This window comes from Anguilla anguilla, chromosome 14 (assembly GCF_013347855.1).
Source record: "Anguilla anguilla isolate fAngAng1 chromosome 14, fAngAng1.pri, whole genome shotgun sequence".
NCBI lineage: Eukaryota > Metazoa > Chordata > Actinopteri > Anguilliformes > Anguillidae > Anguilla > Anguilla anguilla.
The window spans coordinates 28,201,289-28,222,175 of record NC_049214.1 but is presented as its reverse complement, the minus strand read 5'-3'; the positions used below and the strand labels follow the sequence as shown (position 1 = coordinate 28,222,175).

The window sequence follows — 20,887 nt, the reverse complement described above, 5'->3', positions numbered from 1 at the left end:
TTTGGATCTAATCTGTCATTCATTTTTTCTGTTTTTGTGTGTGTGTGTGTGTGTGTGTGTATGGGGGAGGGAACAAGTACGATAAATCCTTAAATGTGGGTAAAGTAGCCTACTTCAAACGTTCAGATTTTTGATAGAATATTCTGACTATTGGTTTAAATATGTGTTTGTTTTAAAATTCTAATTAAATTGTCAAGTAACGTTTACTGAAGTCTAATGGGTTAAAGGATCTGAAATAGTTGTAACCCCGGTCTGAACACCAGAGAAAATTATCACAGGTGTACGATGTGTCTGCTGGCTGCGGCTAAGATTTTGATGAACATGCAGTATCACAGTTTCACCACTAGTCAGCACTGTTGCAGGACTCCTGAGCAGTTGTCCTTATAATTCCACTAAACCCATAATTTATACAGTTAAACAACTTTGACTTCCTGTAAAACATAACTTCTGAACAATTATATATGTAATAAATACGGCAGGGGTCAGGGTTCATTTTATTGCTCTTTTACTCAATATACAGTATATGTTACTGGATCATTAATATCTTGAAACATTTTAAGAGATTTAGATAATTCTGCGATCACCATATAAGACACTATTGATTTCAACAGAACTGGAGGAGAACTTATAACAAATATATCATTCTTATTAATCACATGCAGGACAGGATATTAAAACAAATGCCAAATAAAATAATGTACACTGAGCATAATGTTATGTATCAGACTTGATATACTCCGTAGAATATAAAGTGTACCTTCACATTACCTTAACTCTGAGGTGGAGATGTATGCTTGAGTAAGTTTTTTTTATTTAAAAAATCTTGATCTGTAGAGTTCCACAAGAACGGACATGCTGGTGGCATGTGTTCTGTCAGGAATCATTGCTTTTTCAGCTGCTGCACACATTTATAAAATCAATATATCAAAAACATTAGGTTATATATATATATAGGAATACATTTTAGTATGCTAAAATGCAACATGTATTTCTAAAAACATAATATTACCATATCTTCCATTAGGTACATTATTTACATTTGCTCAATGGTGAAATACTTTATGCAATGTAAAATCACATTGAAAGTCGGACAATTTACATGCTTTTAACATCACAAATGTCTCCTTTTTTCAGTAAAGACTGTTCATTTAAACCAGTGTAAAATTGGAAGTCCAGGAGTAAATTAGTTGGACCCATTTTTCCTGAAAATCCCAGGGAAAAAGACATTTGACCTTTGACAGACGTGGCAGCTGCAGGAATAGGGTTGCCAGATTTAGAATTGTGAAAACCGGACAACGTACATGCACACCCAGAAGCTTAATCACGAACGACACGGGGATAATGGAGACTCGTAATTTATTACAAACTAAAGGCAATTTGTTCTTAAATAATTACTCAGATCAGACAATATATTATCCATTGAGGACCACAAACCAAATCTGAAAACTTGACATTCCGATCAAAAAATGGGAATCTGGCAACCCTATGCAAGAAGAGAGTCTCCTTTGCCTAAGAAAGTCTGGCTATTGCTGTCTTGGTGTACTGTCAACCTTAAAGAGTCTTTAAACTGAGCCAGTCGGTATGCAGGAGCACTGCAACCTGAGCCAATCACAGGACTGCACACGCTTCTGCCAAACAAAACATGCTGGCATTGAAGGTGCAGGCAGCACTTTCACCATCCAATACTCAAACATGGGAATCGAAAAACACCCTCTTCCTCTTCATCTTGCCCCAGGATGGAACACACCCACTTCCTCTTCCAGGCATGTCTAGGCCTGCAGTTGGAGGTCGGGGGTTGTTGGTTGGCTTCTCTTTAAGTCCTCCACAGTCCCTCTGGGCACCTTGCCAGACACTGCAGATACAGGTCTATACCATTTTACCTGTCTCATTTTCTGAAACGACAGAGACTAGCGCGGATCAGCACAGTCCAGTACAGATAACCACACACCATTAACAATCCAGTACAGACCAACACATGCAGGTACCAGACCAGCGCCAGATCAGCACAGACTAGTGCAGATGTGACCAGACAAATTCAGACCAGCACAGACAAAACTGGACAAATATGGATCACACCAGACCAGTGCAGGTCAAAGCTTATGTCAAAGCCCAAGCCAGAGACCAAAGACCCATGCTTAGTGATCCTAAAACAGTACCTGTGTAGCTGTGATAGGTGTAGGTGATAGAGGATCATTCCTGTGTTTAGGCCACAAGACCACCTTTCCACAGGTGATAGGCCTGTGTGTTTTTGTGTGTCTGTGTATGTGTGTATGTGTGTTTACCTGTGTGTGGCTGATAGTTATATGTACCTGTGTGTATATTGTAGGTACCAGATTCATGGCCCTTGGTTTCCTGCTTCTCTCTTTGTTTTTGCGCAGGTCTGTCTTGTAGCCGATGAGGATGACGGGAGCTCCTCGGCCAAAGTGACTGACCTTTGGGTGCCACTGTGGGAGAAGAGAGGGCAGGGGTGGGGTCCGTAGTGGGTCACCAAGCCCCCACAGCCAGAGCCGGCCGCTGGGACGAACACTATGCAGCCATTTAGGGACACAACTATCTCTGGGCTGCAAAATTCTTAAACTTAATTTTAAAAAAATAATAATTTTGGACACATTTTAATTGTACAATTGTGTTGTTTATGTGTCTGCGGCGATGAGTTCCAGAGTCTGCGATCGCTTCTGCCCACAGGCCTTTCAGTCAATAAAGCACAGTAAACAGTAGAAGACGAGCTGTGTTATCAGTGCAAGCACTGGGTAATCAGAACTGTGTAAGATTCACACACATCAACCCGTGCTGCACTGTCCGCTCCTACAACCAGAGAATCATACAAACACACCCCACTCATATAGACCAACATTAACACCTCTCCTCACACATACAATCTGCTCACGCAGGTAGGGAGAGAGAGAAAGAGAGAGGAAGGGAGGGAGGGAGGGAGGGGGAAAGGGGAAGAGAGAGTGTGCTGTGTTATTGGGTCTACACTGCCCTTTGGTCAATGACTGTTTACACTACTGTTATCGACATCCCCTTTGCACAAAACACCCCTGCCCCCACAATTGCCCTGGTAACACTGTCCCTTTGCATTCCACTGGCTTCATTCAGGTTGACTGCATTCCACTGCTCTGACCTCTGACCTCCGGCAGTGGGTTGAAGGGAAAACCAGCATTCCCATTTGCTCTGAGGAAACAGGAGCAATTTCTACCGTCTCCTGTCCGACCTACTTGTTTCTACATGTAACCACTACAAAAGTAACTTAGCTAATGTGTTATTTTTTTTTGTGTTATTTTCCATAATATGTTTTTGACAGTTAGTACATTCAATATACAATAGTACCAAGTGACAGCAGCAGTAACTGCAATAAAATAACCACAGATTAGTCCTAACTTGTCATCCATCGTAGCTAGCTAATGATAGCTAACAATATTGATGTATTTCACTTGGTAGCAAGAAGGACCTGGTGATTGAGAATTTATTGGTTTTGATGCTACGAAACAATCAAGTACTTATACAGTACAAGTAATTTTGTCTTTCCTGTCAGGTCAAAGGTATACTGACAATGCCACATGTGTTCCACATGTAACAAAACTGAAGTATGTTTGCACTTCGACAAACTATGAAGTATGTTCTAACTAGGTTTGAGAAAATGTACTATTGAGTATGAAAGTACGCAGAACACAAGAATGCTTTGCACAATGTCGCCTCCATCTACATTCTGTGTTGTGACATCACCAGACACAGCCAATAATCAATGAGACCCTGAGCTCTGCACTGCTTCCTATCCATTCTAAAGAGGCTCAAAAAAGATTCTCTATCACCAGCCAGTAGAAATCAGCCTCTGCCCTGTCCAATGTGCACTTCAGCATTAGTCAGCAGTGTGCAACTGGTGTCTGGTGTCAATGAGAAATTTTCTTTCAAAAGAGCTTTGCCTGTGTCTGTGAGAGTAATTTGGAGTAATTTCCACATTTCGCCTGATCAAGCCTCCGTAGAATGTTAAATACCTCAATTAAATCCCAGCTCTAAATCTCATTTAAGCTAGGCTAACAAAATGTTGTGTCTTCCAGTCTCTCTTCAAATACAATGGTCCAGCTATCGCCCTCCTGGAAGAATGCATTTCCATGGAGATGGCCATTGGTGTAGGTCAGGTGAGAAGTGGACAGGGGGTTCAAATGAAACTTAAGGCGACACCCAAAAAAAAAAGCTGCTGACTTCCTGTTCCTGACTTCCTGTTCCAGTCCATTTCATGCTGCACATGAATGTCTCTCCTCTGTCCACATCAAAGCTGCTTTGGGGACACAACGTGACTGGAACAGCTCCAGCTCCTGTTGCTCTTGGTTTCTATTGGTCACGGTAGCCACAGTACAAGCGGTGCTAGGTCTGATCCTCTCACTGAGTGAGGCAAAAGGAAGAAATACACGGCCATACTGCGATGTGTCCTGAGGACTTGAAACGAGTTGCAACCAGAATTTTTCTGCTCTTTTTTTGGATATGAATCATTAACAGATAATGGCCTATTTCAGCCATGCATGGATTATCAGGAGGTTTCCTTTGTACTTGTAGAATCTTGCTACAGAATTCTACATGCAGGGTTTCTGTTGGATGCCTGTCCCATTAAGAACAGCTTTGCTGACTGAGTGGACCCTGTGCCTCATGTCCATATAGTAAAATGGCCTGGATATAACACTGTCAGAGTTTTAAAGCAAATGTGAATTGGTATATCTCCGTTTTTTATTTTATTTGGTATATCACAGTTTTTTGCCGAGTGCTTTTCCAGCCTTTTCTTTTAAAAGCATTCACTGCCATGCTTAAGCTCCCTGGTCCTGTAACTGCCAGACCGAGGTAAATGTAATTTAGTGCGTGTGCCAGAGCAGTGTTGCATTGAATAAGCTGGAACCGGTTTCTGGACATCTGGCCTTTTTAGAAGATCGTGACCTTGTCTTGTTTCAAGATGACTGTCGATGGCCGGTTTCCGACAGAAATCCTGAATCAGAGCAGGTTCTTCTGTCCTTCTTTTTCAGTGGTTGGCAGCAGAATCAGGTCATCTGCGTAGAGTAAGAATTTTACCTGTGTGTCCAGCAAGAGGAGACGGGGGTCTATGGACTGTTCCAACTGCTCTCCTAACTCATTAATGTTAAATATTGTAATATCGTAATAATCACTGAACTCACGGTACAGCCCCACCTCACTCCACACTTCTATGTGAGGAATGCTGGTCTTTAGTTGCCAGTTTTCACTCCCCATTTACTCTTTAGGCTGGTTATAGTCTGGGTTTAACTATGTACATCCTAGGAATGTAGATAATTCTTTCTTGGACACCTCTATTAGAAATATGTATTACCTAATTTACTTAGAAGTATAATAGTTATATTCAGGCTATAAACAAGCCAAATTTTGGTAACGGCAAGATAGTCACTTGAATTGATGGGGACTAGAGGAGGTGTTTCAGTTTTTTCTTAGCATTCACCTATTTTTGGCTGGACCGCAACAGTGGGGCCAGCCCTACAAACGCGAATGTCTGTGACTGAGTAACTGAGTGATGAAGTTACATGCATTGCAGGGTTACTATTTTTCAGCATTTAATCATTTAATTCCAGGTTTCATCAGGAACATGTGATTTTTTGTTTAATTTTAGCGACTAAAATCTGAAACTATTTTATCTAAGTGGAATTATTCTATCAATTAATTCTGTGAGATTTGTGGCTGGAGGGTTTTTGATTATTCTTAATGGCTGATTTCAATGTTTCCAGATTTTCTTTAATCACATTATGATGTGTCTTTTGACTGATTTCATTTTTTTGTTATTCTTCCCAAATAGCTCCAGTCAAAGTTGCTTTTAGTCAAATCAACGTCTCATTTAAGGTCTTCAGGTTTGTAAATATAAGTACTGAGCCTACATTCCATAAAGAATGTATGACTTAAATTCATTATTCCATTGATTGCTTCATATTACTATAGTTTACATATTACATTATTGGCCAGTTATTATTACATTATTGGTTCTTACACCCCACCCCAAAACATTGTATGACCTGTATGACATAAATAGATACCAGCTTACTGGGAACAAGAGTGAAAATGTTACCTGGAAAAAAATGACACACATTGTTTAAGTTTGTTTTCTGCTGTATGTCAATGACATCTGAGTGTGAGTCTAAGTGTCTGTTATTTTGACTTTCATCCATAACAGAACATGGTGCTCCTATATCCTGAATTTTTAAAAATGTATTTGTGGATTACCACAATCATGACAAGTGCAAGTGTTTAGATTTTTATTAGTGTGGAGATGGTAACAATGATGATGATGATGATGATAATTCCATGATGGTAAGTGACTCAGCTAAATGCCTACAATGTAAATATTTACTCTGCACTAATTTATTTATTTATTGTAAAAAATTAGTTCAGCCTAGAGGCTCTGGTTAATCAGTACATTCAAAGAACACATTTCTGCCAAATTTGCAGTGGTGATTTTGTCACCAGTAATTAAAATATATACAGATATAACAACAACATTTTATAAATGTTTATCTAATCTCAGAAAATCTTGCCTCAGAGACAACAGGCTGCTTAAAAAAAAATCTTCTCTTTCTGATGAGACAGGAGGGGGAAATTAATCTTACAGAATGCATTCTTTGAGTATGATCCAACATGAGCTCTAAGGGTCTTCAAATTACACTGGGTAACCCCAGGTCAGCTGTCTCTATCTGTCATGTTGCCACTTACAGCACAGTACCACACAGTGAGAATAACAGAATAATATATTTACTTACATGTGCAAAGTACAGCCTGTTCTATGGGAACAGGCTACGTGCATATCTGTGTGTCTGTGGGGGAAGGGAGGGGAGGAGGAGGTACATGTGTCCATGTCATTGAGTAGATTCAACAAAAGGTTAAAATTTACGTTTGCTTAACCCTATACACAAACATAGCCTCCTCTTCAGCTGTGTTCAATCTGTTCATGTGGCCTTTGACACAGCAATGGGGGGGGGGGGGGCTTTGGAACTCCTGAATCAGTTAGAGGACTGTCTGCCCAATCGATCCTGGGGACACTGTGTACGCCAGTTTTCATTACAACCAATCTCCTGGTCAGCTACAGTCGTTCACAACGTATGGCTAACTTTTAAACGTCCCTAAATTTAATTTAACCCAGGGCGGGTTTTTCTTGTTGTCATTTGATTTGTCTCTGAACTCCTAATTTTCCACAAATGGTTTAGTTTCAGTGAGCAAGCTTCCACTTGATAAGCACTTAGGACAGGGGTCCTAAATATTATCCAGAAAGAGGCAATGTGGGTGGAGGCTTCTGTTCCAACCAAGCAGTAAAACACCCAGATTCTGCTGATCAACCACTAAAATTTTCACTAAGGACCTAGATCAGCAGAATCACAATAGCCGCTTTTCCACCCCATGGTACCGACTCAACTCGACTCTACTCAACTTTTTTGGTTTTCCATTGGGCAAAAGTTGTGGATAGTACCTGGTACTTTTTTGGTATCACCTCCGTCGAGGTTACAAGTGAGCTGAGGCGATACCAAAAGGTGACGTGAAAAAAAACACTGCAGACCACTGATTGGTCAGAGCAACGCATTTCATGCGGCGTCGCTAAGGACGACCAGCTACATTGATGGGGGTACTATCTGCAGTGGAAAACGAAGTAACTGGTACCAAAAGCGAGTAGAGTTGAGTCGAGCCTGTACCATGCAGTGGAAAAGCGGCTAATGTATTATTGCATGGTTGAAACAAATGCCTGCACTCACACAGGCCCTTTCTGGATAAGGCTGAGAACCCCTGATTTATGATGACACCGATTTCCCCTGCTGGTCTGTAAGTGAACAAAATGTACACTTTTTCCACAAGAATCATTTCCCCGAGAGCATGTTGCACAAAATTAAATATTAGTCGATCTGACTGATTAAATTTCCTGGGATGTAAATATATATAGGTATATTTATTTGATTCCACTTGTCCTGGGCTTTACCGATAGGCTGTACTACAGAAATGAAAAAAAAAACAATGGCATAATTCCAACCAAATACAGAAATGATTATCACCTAATACTTGAAAAACAATCAGCAATTATTTTGGAACAAATGCCTGAATAAATATTAAACCTTAATAAAATATTAAACAAGATAGAAATAATGAAATTTCGCTTTTCAAAATGTAGTGAATTCAAAACGTGAAATTGCGCACACTACTGTGTGTAAGCAAGAATAGGCTACTGCTTGCTGTTCACAGGAGGTAGGCCTATTTGTGGATGAGATTTAAGACCACTGTGACCATGGTAACCGTAACAGCACTCAAATAGGCTATCCGATTCAAGGGCGTGTGTTTAAAACGGTAACAACACAACTAAAATAGGCTATTGTCCTCGGGTTTAGTCCATTTCCATGCCCAAAACCCTCAAACTAGTTCCATGTATTGTCAGCGATTGTTGAGTACATGGAAATGCTGTTATTAAACATGACAAGTGTAAATAATAACATCTACACTTTCACAATTCGTTATTTCCTTCCTACACAAAATTTCACAGAAACAACATATACGATAACAGGCCTATGTTGTAGATACATACATATTCCAGTTGGTTTCCGTTGGAGACAAATGAACTGCCTCTTTCGTCCATTATCACTTTAAACGACAAAAACACACGTGATTGAAATCTTTCCCATTTCCCCGACATAACTGGGTCCAAGTAGGGCCATGTGGAGAATGGGCCCGTTCGTCGAAACGAAATTAACATCAGGGAGAATGCTCGTCTAGTCTTCCCGGTGGTCGAACGCGGTTAAAAGAACACACACACATATACTGTTGTCTTAATCAGGATTTATTTAAACAACGTCAGACCATTGAACTGACTATGAACAGATAAAGGAAAAATATTTGGCAAACATACCACTCGCCTGAGGACATCGTCAGTGGCACACTAGATAATTGTACGCGTACCGAATGACGAACCACGGTTAGCCGACTGCACAGACGCTTCACCACAGCATACACAAGGGCCGCGTTTTATCTGGAATGGTCCGCACTGCCCAGTGTATAAGCCATACGGAAAGTCACGTTATCACTCTTTTGTATAGCAGCGAGCCTACCGTTGACAAACAGGACAGTGAAAAGGCATATGGAAAAATGATTTGGTTTCCCATTTTTGGTTCGATATTGCAGTAATTTCCATAGTTGATTTAACCACCATATTTTTTCAAAAGCTTGTACAATTCCCCATGTCTAATCGCTGATTCAAATGTATAGGATTTACAGTCGAGACAGCTCTTAAATACTACTACTACTACTACTACTAATAATAATAATAATAATAATAATAATAATAATAATAAATAGCCATTCCCGCGGATAAGCCCTGCTTGGGAAACATTCGGCCTGAAAACGTTTTCAGTGCACAGCGCAGTAGAAAAATCACCGACACAAAGAAGCCAAAGAACGCGTAAACACCTCTGACCTCGTGACCCGCTGTCGCAAGTAAAGGCGAGGCAGCTGGGGGGGTGGAACACATTTCAAGGTCGTTCGTCGAAGCTTAAAAACGTCCATGGTGGAGCGCGCGTACATTGACCAACACTGTCTGGCTACAATGTGTCTTCCAGGTGAAGGGCAGTTTGGTTAAATATAATTCCACTCGATAACGCTCTGTGGCCCGCTGTGGTATTCGTTCGGAGTGTAGGAGCGCAGCGCAGCACAGATCATGCTGCGCACCAGGAAATGCGCCAGACCCACATTGTAATTGAGCGACTCTGAAAGAAAAGGGCAAATTTCAGCTGCTCTCCAGCCCTAAAGCACATTTTATAAACTTATTTTAATACAATTTTTGATTTTTCAAAACTGTAAAATAAAACGCATACGTTATTGGCCACTCAATTGTACCCCTGCAACGCCTGATGGACAAGAACACAATGTTATAAGCGTTACATACCGGCTATATTACATTATCGCACGCACTGTATTTACTGGCGAGCGAATTGCCTAATCGCGTAACTGCCTGGAAATCACTCGAGGCCGTTATTGCCTAAACACACACATACACACAACCAAGATACTAATCTAATGTGGTTGGGTTACTATACAGAAAATTACTTATTCAAGAATACGTCGAATCTTTTCATCGATGATTCTCTCGAAAGACTGGCAGAAAACGCGTAAACAGCAGTCCGTAAATTCCCCTTTTGTGAAGACGCTGACCTGCCAGCTCGAAATTGTTTTTCCGCCCGTATATGGCTGTGGTGAGCAGTCAGCCCAAAACGCCCTGAACGGCTGGCGAGAGGCCAGATTCTCCGATTACTCTTCTGAATACCAAACCGGTTTCTAAGCCGTCAGCAACTACACCCACTGCTCCGCGAGGGGATTGACTGACTGCGCCACGAAATGTCGGTTGCTACATCACCACGAAATTACACGTAGTTGTAGACCTCATCCCGGTCGCCACTGATACTGCTGATGAATATGAAAAGAGAGAGGGGAGAGAAAGACATTGTAAATATGTGGGGAATTCAGAGCTCTTCTTTCCAGAGTGAAAACCTCGCCCAGCAACATTTCCAGCACATTATGACCTGCTGCGTAAGAAGAAGCCATTTTGAAAATGAGAACTGCATAGAAGCCATTAACACAGTTGATAAATCAGGTCGCTTTTGAGAAAAGAGGAACAGGGAGACATGTCTGCAAACCCCAAAAATGCGCTGCTTTTGTTATCATAAATAGGGCATCTCCTGACACACGGATTGCATTTTCTTAATATTGTAAGTTTTTAATATCTGGTGACATTTTAAGTTAACATTTTAAATTAACATGTTGTAAAATATTTCTAAACACATGTATGGCTTTTGTGTTTAACTTTAGGGGTAACAAAACGCTTAATTGTTTAAAAAGGGGGAAATACAAAGAAAAAATCAGAATCATTTAAAGGCAGAACAAGTTAATAATCCTGAGACTGACATTTTCACACTACTTTTTACTTGGACATAACCATTTAGCCAACACATAAATGAATTACCTTAAATGGAATCAGATGTCCATATCATATCTTAAAAAGACGCGCAATTGTTTGCCTTGCTATCTTTGCAATGATGAACGTTACGCGTTTGACTCCAGCTTTGCCTGCCACCAGGAAGGGGGGAAGCACGTTTGCATATTACTGCTCTCACAAATACTGCTTGGAGATTTTCTGCATTGTTTTGGTGGTCAGGGACGTTCGGGTTGCGTACGTTTTAAATGATCTCACGAGAAGTTATTTTTCAATCTCTTGTTTTTTAGGAGAGTCATCCCCACCCACCTTAAAACGCACACCCCGTAATAATGGATCCGAAGATGAGAGAGACAAAGTTCCTTTTTCTTCAGCGTGTAGGCCTGATAATTAAATCCCATCAAAATGTTCAGGTAAATATTCTTAATGAGCATTTATACTTCACCTTCCTCTTATTTTTCCTTTAAGTGTTTTGTGACGCATTTCCATCCTATGTGTATTGATAAGAGGTAAATACACGCTAATTTCTTGATAATAATATATGTCCTTGATGCAAGGTCATATAAATCGACTTACCTTTGTAGTATTCATCCTAAAGCAAAATGTCAGTGTGTACATATACCATAAACCTGTTATTGTATATACATTTATTACACTACATTTTAGAAGCCATTCCATTATTGAATAATGTATTCCCATCTATGTAATCAAACTGTTCTGCTCGATAGTGTCTAGGTATCTGTACTTCTTAAAAAAGGAGTGGGTTAGGCTTTACAGCTACACTTACCAGCCACAACAGTGAATCAGCATTTTTTTAAAAGGCCAACTGGGCTTTTCATCCTGTCTGTTTTGTTTTCTGAAATATGAGGAGCCTTAAGTGGAGAGAAAATGTCATGCAAATGACACGAAAAGAAAAACGAATAGTCACATAAATGAATGTTGGAGTTGTTTAGAAATGACCACCGAACTCATAGTTACAATAGACAGAAAATGAAACTAGGTTGAACAAAAGCTTACAGCTGTATGCATTTTTTAATTCAATTTCAATTAAAACTTACATATAGCTATAGTCATACTTGGCCACTTAACTGTTGTGTCAATGATGCCAATAGATTTGTTACATTATTTATTATTATTATCTTTTAAAATACATTCGAGCTGTTTATTCACAAGCTTTTACTTCGAAGATAAAATTCTGACACATGGGTGTGCCGTGACCTAGTTAAGACAAAGATGGATTCCAGGAAGAGAGAGGGAAAAAAATAAATGATCAAAGAGGTGCATCCAGCTATTTGTCGTCCTTCTGAGATCCTTGACGCTACCATTGTAAACACATTCACATATATTCCAGAAGGAGATGCAAGAATTCGAGAAAAGATTCCTTTTGGAACAAAGGAAGGCAAGAATGGCCGTTCAGTTCCATGGCATAAAATGGAAGCCAGTTCGCTCGGCCCAACTCCTCGCTCTGCTCAGGGACGTCTCCGCGCAGCTTCTAATAGCAGAAGCCAAAATGGTGCTTAAATCTGATTGGCCAGTGTAACCACTCCTGTTAACCAGCCAATTGCCCAAGCATAGCAAAATGTCAGATAGTGTCCTGAACTTGTATGCTCTCCGTACACATCTAACACTCACAAAAACACATAAAGTTGAATAATGAAAAGTAATCCCTTGGTGGAAATACAGTTACGCGGCATTCTGACAGGCCCCTGTCCCCTTACTTTTTAAATAAGTTTTTTAAAGTACCTCTTCTGTTTCCTTGTGTGTCTCATAATTGAGTATATTCAAAAGAATGTACTTCATCCAAACGTATAAAACAAGAAATGAAAGTAATCGGTAAACAGCGCCAGTACATAGGTCTGAGCGGATTAGAACTCAATCCCTGGTCGTGCAGAACTAGTTGAACCTCCGATGTCCATCTTGTATTTGTTGTTGCGTAAATCTAAGCGGTAGATTCAACATTATTGTACAGACCCGAGTTTCAATAAAAAAAAATAAGCCTTCTCACACGGGCAGACCGCAATTCTGCTTTAAATAAAAATTCCTGTAGGGAATATTACTTTATTTGTTTAATCACAGTTCTCCAGCGACAATTTCTGAAACCGGAGTGTCGAATGTGCGAATGGGAAGGAAGGCTACGGGGCTAAGCTCTATAGTGGTGTGCTGGTGGAGAGACAGAAACCTAGACCAGAGGCACACAGTATGTGTTGGCTCGCGAAAAGGAGACAGGATCTTTTAAATCATGAAATGTAGTCAGAAAAAGGTAAAACGACTTCGCCGTTTAGGTAGATTTTAAAACAAGTCTCGATCTGAATAACTTTAATCATGTCCAACTCCGGAGAAAGAATCAAGCTAAGAGAATACCACGACAGAGGTACAAAACAGAGTTGCAGCGAGCTTGCTCTTTTTTCCCTCTTCGCTTCTGTCTGGATCGGGGTGTCCGATTCTAAAAAATGTTTTCTTTTCATGAGCGTTAGTTTCCAAATATCGTAACAACGTGTGTGCTTTCTCTTACTTTTTGTTATATTTTACAGGTTTGGCGAACGGAATGGAAAGCAATCACTCAGTCTGCAGTTCGGGTGAGAGACGAATTCACCATTGGAGAAGTTACAAGTTGATTATTGACCCAGCATTGGAAAAGGGATCGCAGAAACTCTACCGCTACGATGGACATACGTTTAACATACCAGTGAGTGATTTATTTTTCCAGAAACGGTGTTAAATGGTGAAACGAGCACGCTTTGTGATGTTTTACTGTTGCTACAGTGAGTGAGAGACGATATTAAACACGCTGAACTGAATGGCTTCAGCACCTGACACGGAACATCGAAGTGTCACTGTAACCGGTGTTGCTACGAAAGCGTTGCTCGATAACAATGGGCTCATTAGCCCGACGTTAAGGTTTTGGCAATATTTGTATGTGGGCTTTAATGCTGGCTATAGCCTACTTTTCCGACTTGGTGCGCAACTTCGGTTTTCTTCTGTTACTTTGACAAAGTGGGCTACTTCACCAGTTGCGTATTAACTTTGAGTAAATGCAGTGTCGGCATAATTCTTCACTTGCGGAAACATTTGTAATTTTCATGTTGTCCTGATTCCTTCAGAACACCGGGATGCCTACCGTGGATACCCTGAGAGACCCGAGAATCGGTCGTCTCAGGAACAAGTACAAGGAGACCGATCTGCCTGTTCCGACGTTTAAGGTAGTCACACCCCCTCGATGGGCTTGTCAAACTTGACATGTGGAATTTGTTTATTTTTCCGGTGCCGCTGATTTTATTCCATAATTATTTTCAGTGAAAGTATGTCTATTTTTTTTTACAGAATTTACAATAGGCTAATATTTCGACAACATAGGCTATATAACCTATGTATTGGCTGTGCATAAAGTAGGCCTAGGCCATTCTGTGTTCAGGTTTACGTGGTTAGCTTACATAGTCCATTGGGTAATGAATGGTTACAGGTTTGTAGCCTTATGTGCAAGACACAAAATACATGGTTAAGTGTGCCGCGATTTTAGAGATGGTCTGTCTGGACAATAACGGTAGACTATCGTAGGCTATCTCATTTGAACCTTGCAGCCTGAGTGCGATGTGCGTGTTGATGGGTGACCTGAACACCTCAAAAGCATTGAAAGAGAAGCCTTTGCCTTGATTTGGATTTATGCAGTTTTAGTTTACTAATGGGCCACAAAGTTATTCCATCTTTATGAAACTTCCTCATTATTACACATTTTCAGGTTGACGAATATTACGTGGGACGTGTACCCCCGAAGGAGGTGACATTCGCCAAACTCAACGACAACATTAGAGAGGATTTTCTGACCGACATGTGCAAGAAGTTCGGGGAGATAGAGCAGGTGGAGATTCTTTACAACCCTAAGAACAAGAGACATTTGGGAATCGCTAAAGTGGTGTTTGGCTCTGTGAAGTCTGCAAAGGATGCCGTGCAAAATCTTCACAACACTTCTGTCATGGGGAATATTATCCACGTGGAACTGGACCCCAAAGGTAAGCAGACCAGTTTTTACTAATAAGCCAATATTTTTACCACGTCATTAAATTATAACATAATCCGAGCTGTCTCCCGTAATTAGGCTACGTTCACCTACATTGCCTGGGAAGATAGTAACAATATCCTAAATAGTCACGTGTCGAAAACTACACGTTGTCGGTTGCTTGGTAACCGGAGTAATTGCGGATTGGTGAAGGCTTCTCTTTTTTGAACTGATTGTGGCCGGGCCCGGTGGCCTATTTCCTCTCATTCCTCGTCCAACTCCACGATTGACAAATATCACAAACAAGTGCCCTCATGATGTAATATTAAGACATAATAACCTATTGCCTATGCAGACCACCTTAATTTATGGGTAATTTATAGTTTAGACATTATTTCGATTGACAGTTTTTAGGGCAAGATATTTGACACAAGTTTTTCTTTATTGGAAAATAGACATGAAGACCAAACTGCTGTTCGGGAGCAATTGTAGGACATTATTTAAATAAACCGGGTGGACGTGTTTTACTGGTAGAAGTCGTTTAGCCGAACAATACTGTAGCCTAGACTACGTGTTTTCTACGGCGGGTGTGTTTTTCCGCTTGAAGTTGAGCGTTGGCCCCTTCTTGGAATTGCATTTCGTAGTTTAGAAAGAGTTGAACATGTTATGTGAAAGTTTTAATTCGGCACTTTTATGTATGCGTTCGTCGGTTGCTAACCTTGCTCGTCGGTTGCTTGTGCAACAAATACCTGCTATGTTTTTATTTGATCTTATTTTTATTTCAGCATTAGTTTGTTGCATTTACCCTGACTTATTCCATACTTTGGCTGGAGGATTAAAACCTACCGGTAGAATTGCGCTGTCAACCTGTCAGTTTAACTGTGTAGGCTATAGCCTACCCCTGCCGAAAATATTTGGCCGTCTGGCCTAAGATTGTGACACTGCCACCTTGCTTCATAGTCAGATGGTTAAAAAAAAAAAAAAAAGGTCATTTAAATAAATATGAATGGAGCAGGAAAAAATTTCTCGGAAATATACTGCAGTTGCATTCATTAACATATATAAGTATTTAATAATAGTAAAAATTTCAAAAGTAATAAAAAAGTGTCTTTTTAAAAGTACCCCCCCCCCCCAACGGATGGTGTAAAGCCAGGTAGTTCTTCTTGCTGTGTAGATTTTTACAACAGTTGGTGTGTTTGCATCAGGAATGTGCTGTAAGTAAATTCAGGACTGAATGGCTGGAGAGAGATAATGGCACTCATGCAGTCTGCTGCACTCTCTCTCTCTGGCAGTGCAGTGGTCACAGAACTGGCCTTGTAACATAGAGGCTGCAGGTCCAAATCACAGGTGGCTATCGATGCTCTCATTGAGCAAGATACTTTTCAATAAGCACTTCAGTAAATATTCAGTGTGTGTGTGAGGTAATGCAGTGTACATCTGTGTGTGTGTGTGTGTGTGCCTTAGCTTGTGCAGTGTACAGCTGTGTGTGTGTGTGAGGTAATGCAGTGTACAGCTGTGTGTGTGTGAGGTAATGCAGTGTACATCTGTGTGTGTGTGTGTGCCTTAGCTTGTGCAGTGTACAGCTGTTTGTGTGTGAGGTCATGAAGTGTACAGCTGTGTGTGTGTGTGTGTGTCTGAGATAATGCAGTGTACAGCTGTGTGTGTCTGAGATAATGCAGTGTACAGCTGTATGTGTGTGTGTGTGACGTAATGCAGTGTACAGCTGTGTGTGTGTGTGCCTTAGCTTGTGCAGTGTACAGCTGTTTGTGTGTGAGGTAATGCAGTGTACAGCTATGTGTGTTTATGAGGTCATGCAGTGCACAGCTGTGTGTGTGTGCCTTAGCTTGTGCAGTGTACAGCTGTGTGTGTGTCTGAGAATGCAGTGCACAGCTGTGTGTGTGTGTCTGAGGTAATGCAGTGTACAGCTGTGTGTGTGTCTGAGATAATGCAGTGTACAGCTGTGCGTGTGTGTGTCTAAGATAATGCACTGTACAGCTGTGTGTGTGTGTCTGAGATAATGCAGTGTACAGCTGTGCGTGTGTGTGTCTAAGATAATGCACTGTACAGCTGTGTGTGTGTGTGAGGTCATGCAGTGTACATCTGTGTGTGTTTGTGTGTGAGATAATGCAGTGTACAGCTGTGTGTGTGTGTCTGAGATAATGCGCTGTACAGCTGTGTGTGTTTGTGTGTGAGGTCATGCAGTGTACATCTGTGTCTGTGTGTGTCTGAGATAATGCAGTGTACAGCTGTGTGTGTGTGTCTGCGATAATGCAGTGTACAGCTGTGTGTGTGTGTCTGCGATAATGCAGTGTACAGCTGTGTGTGTGTGTCTGAGATAATGCAGTGTACAGTTGTGTGTGTGTGTGTGTGTGTGTGTGTGAGTGAGGCCATGTGGTGTATAGCTCTTCTAATTTGCACTTGTGCTTGTCCTCCACAGGTGAGCAGCGCCTGCGCTACTTCCAGCTGCTGGTCGATGGCGTGTGCACACCACTCACATTACCCGTGGGGGCAGAGGAGCCTCGAGACCCGTCCCCAGGTAGCCTGGCCGACATCCTCCAGGTGAGGCCCCGCGCTGTCAGATGAACCCCCCCCCCCGCCCTCCCACAGGGCTGTCTTCTACACACTCACTTAGTGCATCTGCCTGTCCTGCCAGGTCCCCTCCTGTGGTGTGTGCTCAGTGCAGCCAAAAACAAGCTGTGCTTGGGAGTCTTTTCAGTCAAACTAAGGTTCACTGCTGTACTTTGAATGCCAGGGAAAATGTAGCCAGTAGTTATTATGTAGTTAGTGAAGACAACATGAAATGAAATACAGACCAGTGTCCCAGTCTGACAGCAGAAGGATTCTACAACACCAACGGAAGTCTCAGTACCCTCTCTGTAACTCCAACTTCTCTCTCTTCTCTCACTCCATCTCTCTCGTTTCCTCAAAAGCGATATTGCAAATGTTCCTTTCGTTCCATCGATTAGCCAATTTCACGCCGCCATGTTACCCACTGGACGTCGGGCCTCACCTTTCAATTCTGCCAGTCAGCAGCAATGAAGTTGCTTGCCAGTCTCCCTAAATGCCGGATGGTGGTCGGGATGGTGAAGCAGTACCGCCTTGGCAGACCATCAGAACTGGACACTGGACAATTTTCAGTTATGGAGGTTTGGTGCGTGGCGTCATCACGACTTGCTGGGCAGCTGACGTTACAGAGGTCACATTCAACGAGAGCCCATACATGTAACGGGCGAAGCCCCCGACTTGAAGCGCATGAACACAATTCTGCCTGTTTCTTTAAGCCAGTCTTTTTTTGGTGTCTAACATTTGTGGAGTTCATAGATCATAATATTTGCACAGCCTTTGGTGGCTTTGCCACATTCGAAGAGAAAGAGAAATGTTTATGCATGATAATTCATCGAATTATGTCCAGTCACGTTGCGTAATGATATATAAATGTACATTAAAAGTTGGCAGGTGTGGTGCAATAAACTGACACTTGTCCTATAAAGACACAAAACCACCAAAATTATAAGGCACAAATAATTGGCAGGCGGTTTCTGCTGAAAATCACGTCGATAGGGGATGTCTGACTTGGACACACAGTCGTTGGCACAATGTTCGTTTCATTCTTTTCTATAAATTAAGTGGATTCTGCTGTAGTAAATTTATTGTGTCTGAGGTTGCTTATGCACACAGAAGTGGTCAAAACTGGAAATGCAGTATTGTTCATGACCAAATTGTACAAATCCACAGACCATTTCTAATCGTTTTGTAGGTATTTTTTGCGCGATTTCTCCCATAGGCGGCTTGAAAGAATAGACATTTCAATGCAGGCAAAACCCTGACTTTGTTGCGTAGCACATCACGTTTTTTGAATTTTTTTAAATCCAATTTTTAATTCAGTTATTTCCTCTTAATTATGGCTAATACGTTGCACCTTCCACAAGTGTACGAATGCTTTATTGGGAGGGGTGTTGCCTTGTTGGTTTGGGTCTATGTGAACCCTAAGCCTGTCCTTCTTGTGTACTTAGTCTTGATGTAATATTGATTTAAAAAAGAAAAACATATTTACACAATTTTTTACACAAAGTTTTTTTTTTTTACCATCTTAAAAGGTGGTACGGATGGAATCTGACAACAATCCTATTTCATCCCACTTCTGTTCCAATAAAATTATGAACAACATACAGAAAGCAACTGACTTTTTAATTGTCCTGCTTTCCAAAGACGCAGCATTCCATGGGCTACCTCAACCACTGTCATTAACAGGCTAACTAGGTAGCACCATTGTATTATGAGTAGCTGGCTGGCTAGCAAGCTGTTTAGCTTTTGTCTGTGCTTAGCTGCCGTTAAGAACAGTCTTATGACAGGTCCATAACTAGGCGCACATGTTTCCCTAATCTCTTCTTTATTTATTAGTTGTATTATTGTACATCCATAATACAGTTATTTTGAGGTGTTGATGGGCTTGTGTAAGATGATTAATTAAAGATGAGGGGTGTTATTAGCTAGTTATAGTTCTGGTAGTCTTTGTCAGGTTTTGTGTGGTTTCCTGTTTAATGCGTTTGCGCATGGTGCTTGGAACTAGGAAACATTGTGTCGCTGTTTTTATGCAGCTGTTAGAAGGCTTAGGTGGCCATTCCGGGGCTGTGTCATTGCATGCTGTGTACCCGAGGTCGAACCTAGTCAATGATCAAGTTCTTCTAGTGGTCATGCCTTCCCTACCTGTGGATGGGATTAGCATGTTGCTAGGTAACTGTTTAGCTGGTTACCAAGTTTATGTGAGCTCAGTGGTGTCGAGGTTGCCTTGCGATGTGCCAGACACCCAAATGCTGGAAGAGGAACAGGTATTTACAGGTAGTAACAGGTGTGCTTGCCCGTGAGCCGTTAAAGGCAGAGAGGGCCAAAACCCCTAGCAACTTCGAGAAGCCACTCATCGGATTGGCCGACGCATTTTTTGCTTGGCTGGGCGACGTGCCAGAGCCTCCCCAGAGTCTCCCATGAGTCTCCCTAGAGTCTCCCCATAGTCTCCCCAGGTGAACTAATAGATGAATGAGCAGCAATCCAATCCCATGTTGGCCTCGGCCCTAAGGATAGCAGTCACTCAAGGACAGTCGAGACACGGCTGAAGGTTACTACCTGCCGAGTGAGACACTGCCTGCAGAAGTGGAGGCCGTCGGACCACAGGCCAATTAGGATGGGTGTGAGATGAAACAAATGGGCCTGCTATGCTGAAGTGTTGCGTCTCGCTCATGAAGCCCCATTGGCGGGTCATTAGGGTGTTAGAAAGACCCTTGAGCAAATTAGGAGCCATTTCTATTGGCTCAGCATATACCAAGACACGGTCAAGTTTTACCACTCCTGCCATGCTTATCAGGTGGATGGGAAACTTTGCTGCCCACCTCAGTAGCCCCATTACATCCCCTGCCAGTTATGGAAGAGCCCTTCTCATGGGCAACAATTGACTGTGTTGGCCTTTTACCAAAAAAAGATGGGTAGTGAGTATTGACTCACTATCATGGACGAAGTTGTGCCCTTACCCTACATTGAAGTTCAAGCCACTGTAGACTCCTTGCCGCATTTCTTTACTCGAGTGGATTTTACCGAGGGAGGTCCAGTCAGCGTGTGGTCTATGGTCCCAAGGTATGTGGCCCATTGCACCTGGTCAAGGAGCAGTTTATGGAGGCTCGGGTGGGAACTCTGCGGCAGTATGTTGCCGCCTTTAAGAATCGCAGATTGGGATTGTAGTCTGTGCGTGCCGTGGCACAAAGGAGCGCGTGAATCGGCAGTGCGACCGTATGGCTACGCCACGCTTGTTTCACGCCGATAACCGTGCTTCTCTTGCGGGTAGAAGGCGGGGTAAACTACGCACATGGTTCCAGGGCTCCTTACCCTATGTTAAAGAAGTTGGGGTGTTGCAGTTATGTGGCTGGTACACTTTACCGTCG

General features: G+C 41.8%; 1 protein-coding gene and 1 long non-coding RNA gene across 5 annotated transcripts in view; one reads left to right on the top strand and one right to left on the bottom strand.

Annotated features, from left to right (window-relative positions):
* Nucleotides 1-482: 482 nt before the first annotated feature.
* On the bottom strand, nt 483-12,663 carry LOC118212761. The gene is made up of 4 exons (XR_004762301.1): nt 11,540-12,663; nt 8,567-11,346; nt 6,765-6,818; nt 483-2,444 (listed from the first exon to the last, which is right to left on the bottom strand). It is a non-coding gene; the product is annotated as an uncharacterized LOC118212761 (long non-coding RNA).
* Nucleotides 11,256-20,887, top strand: part of LOC118212758 (histone-lysine N-methyltransferase SETD1B-A-like) — a 27,765-nt gene continuing 18,133 nt past the window's right edge. For 2 of the 4 annotated variants that reach the window (XM_035391005.1, XM_035391004.1), the window contains exons 1-5: nt 13,088-13,334; nt 13,495-13,649; nt 14,065-14,163; nt 14,700-14,970; nt 17,395-17,516. In XM_035391005.1, the coding sequence (XP_035246896.1) occupies nt 13,286-13,334; nt 13,495-13,649; nt 14,065-14,163; nt 14,700-14,970; nt 17,395-17,516 (696 nt within the window). In that variant the 5' untranslated portion in view covers nt 13,088-13,285. Of the gene's footprint in view, nt 11,377-13,087; nt 13,335-13,494; nt 13,650-14,064; nt 14,164-14,699; nt 14,971-17,394; nt 17,517-20,887 lie in introns of those variants that run through there. The other 2 variants (XM_035391006.1, XM_035391007.1) reach the window with 2 other exon arrangements.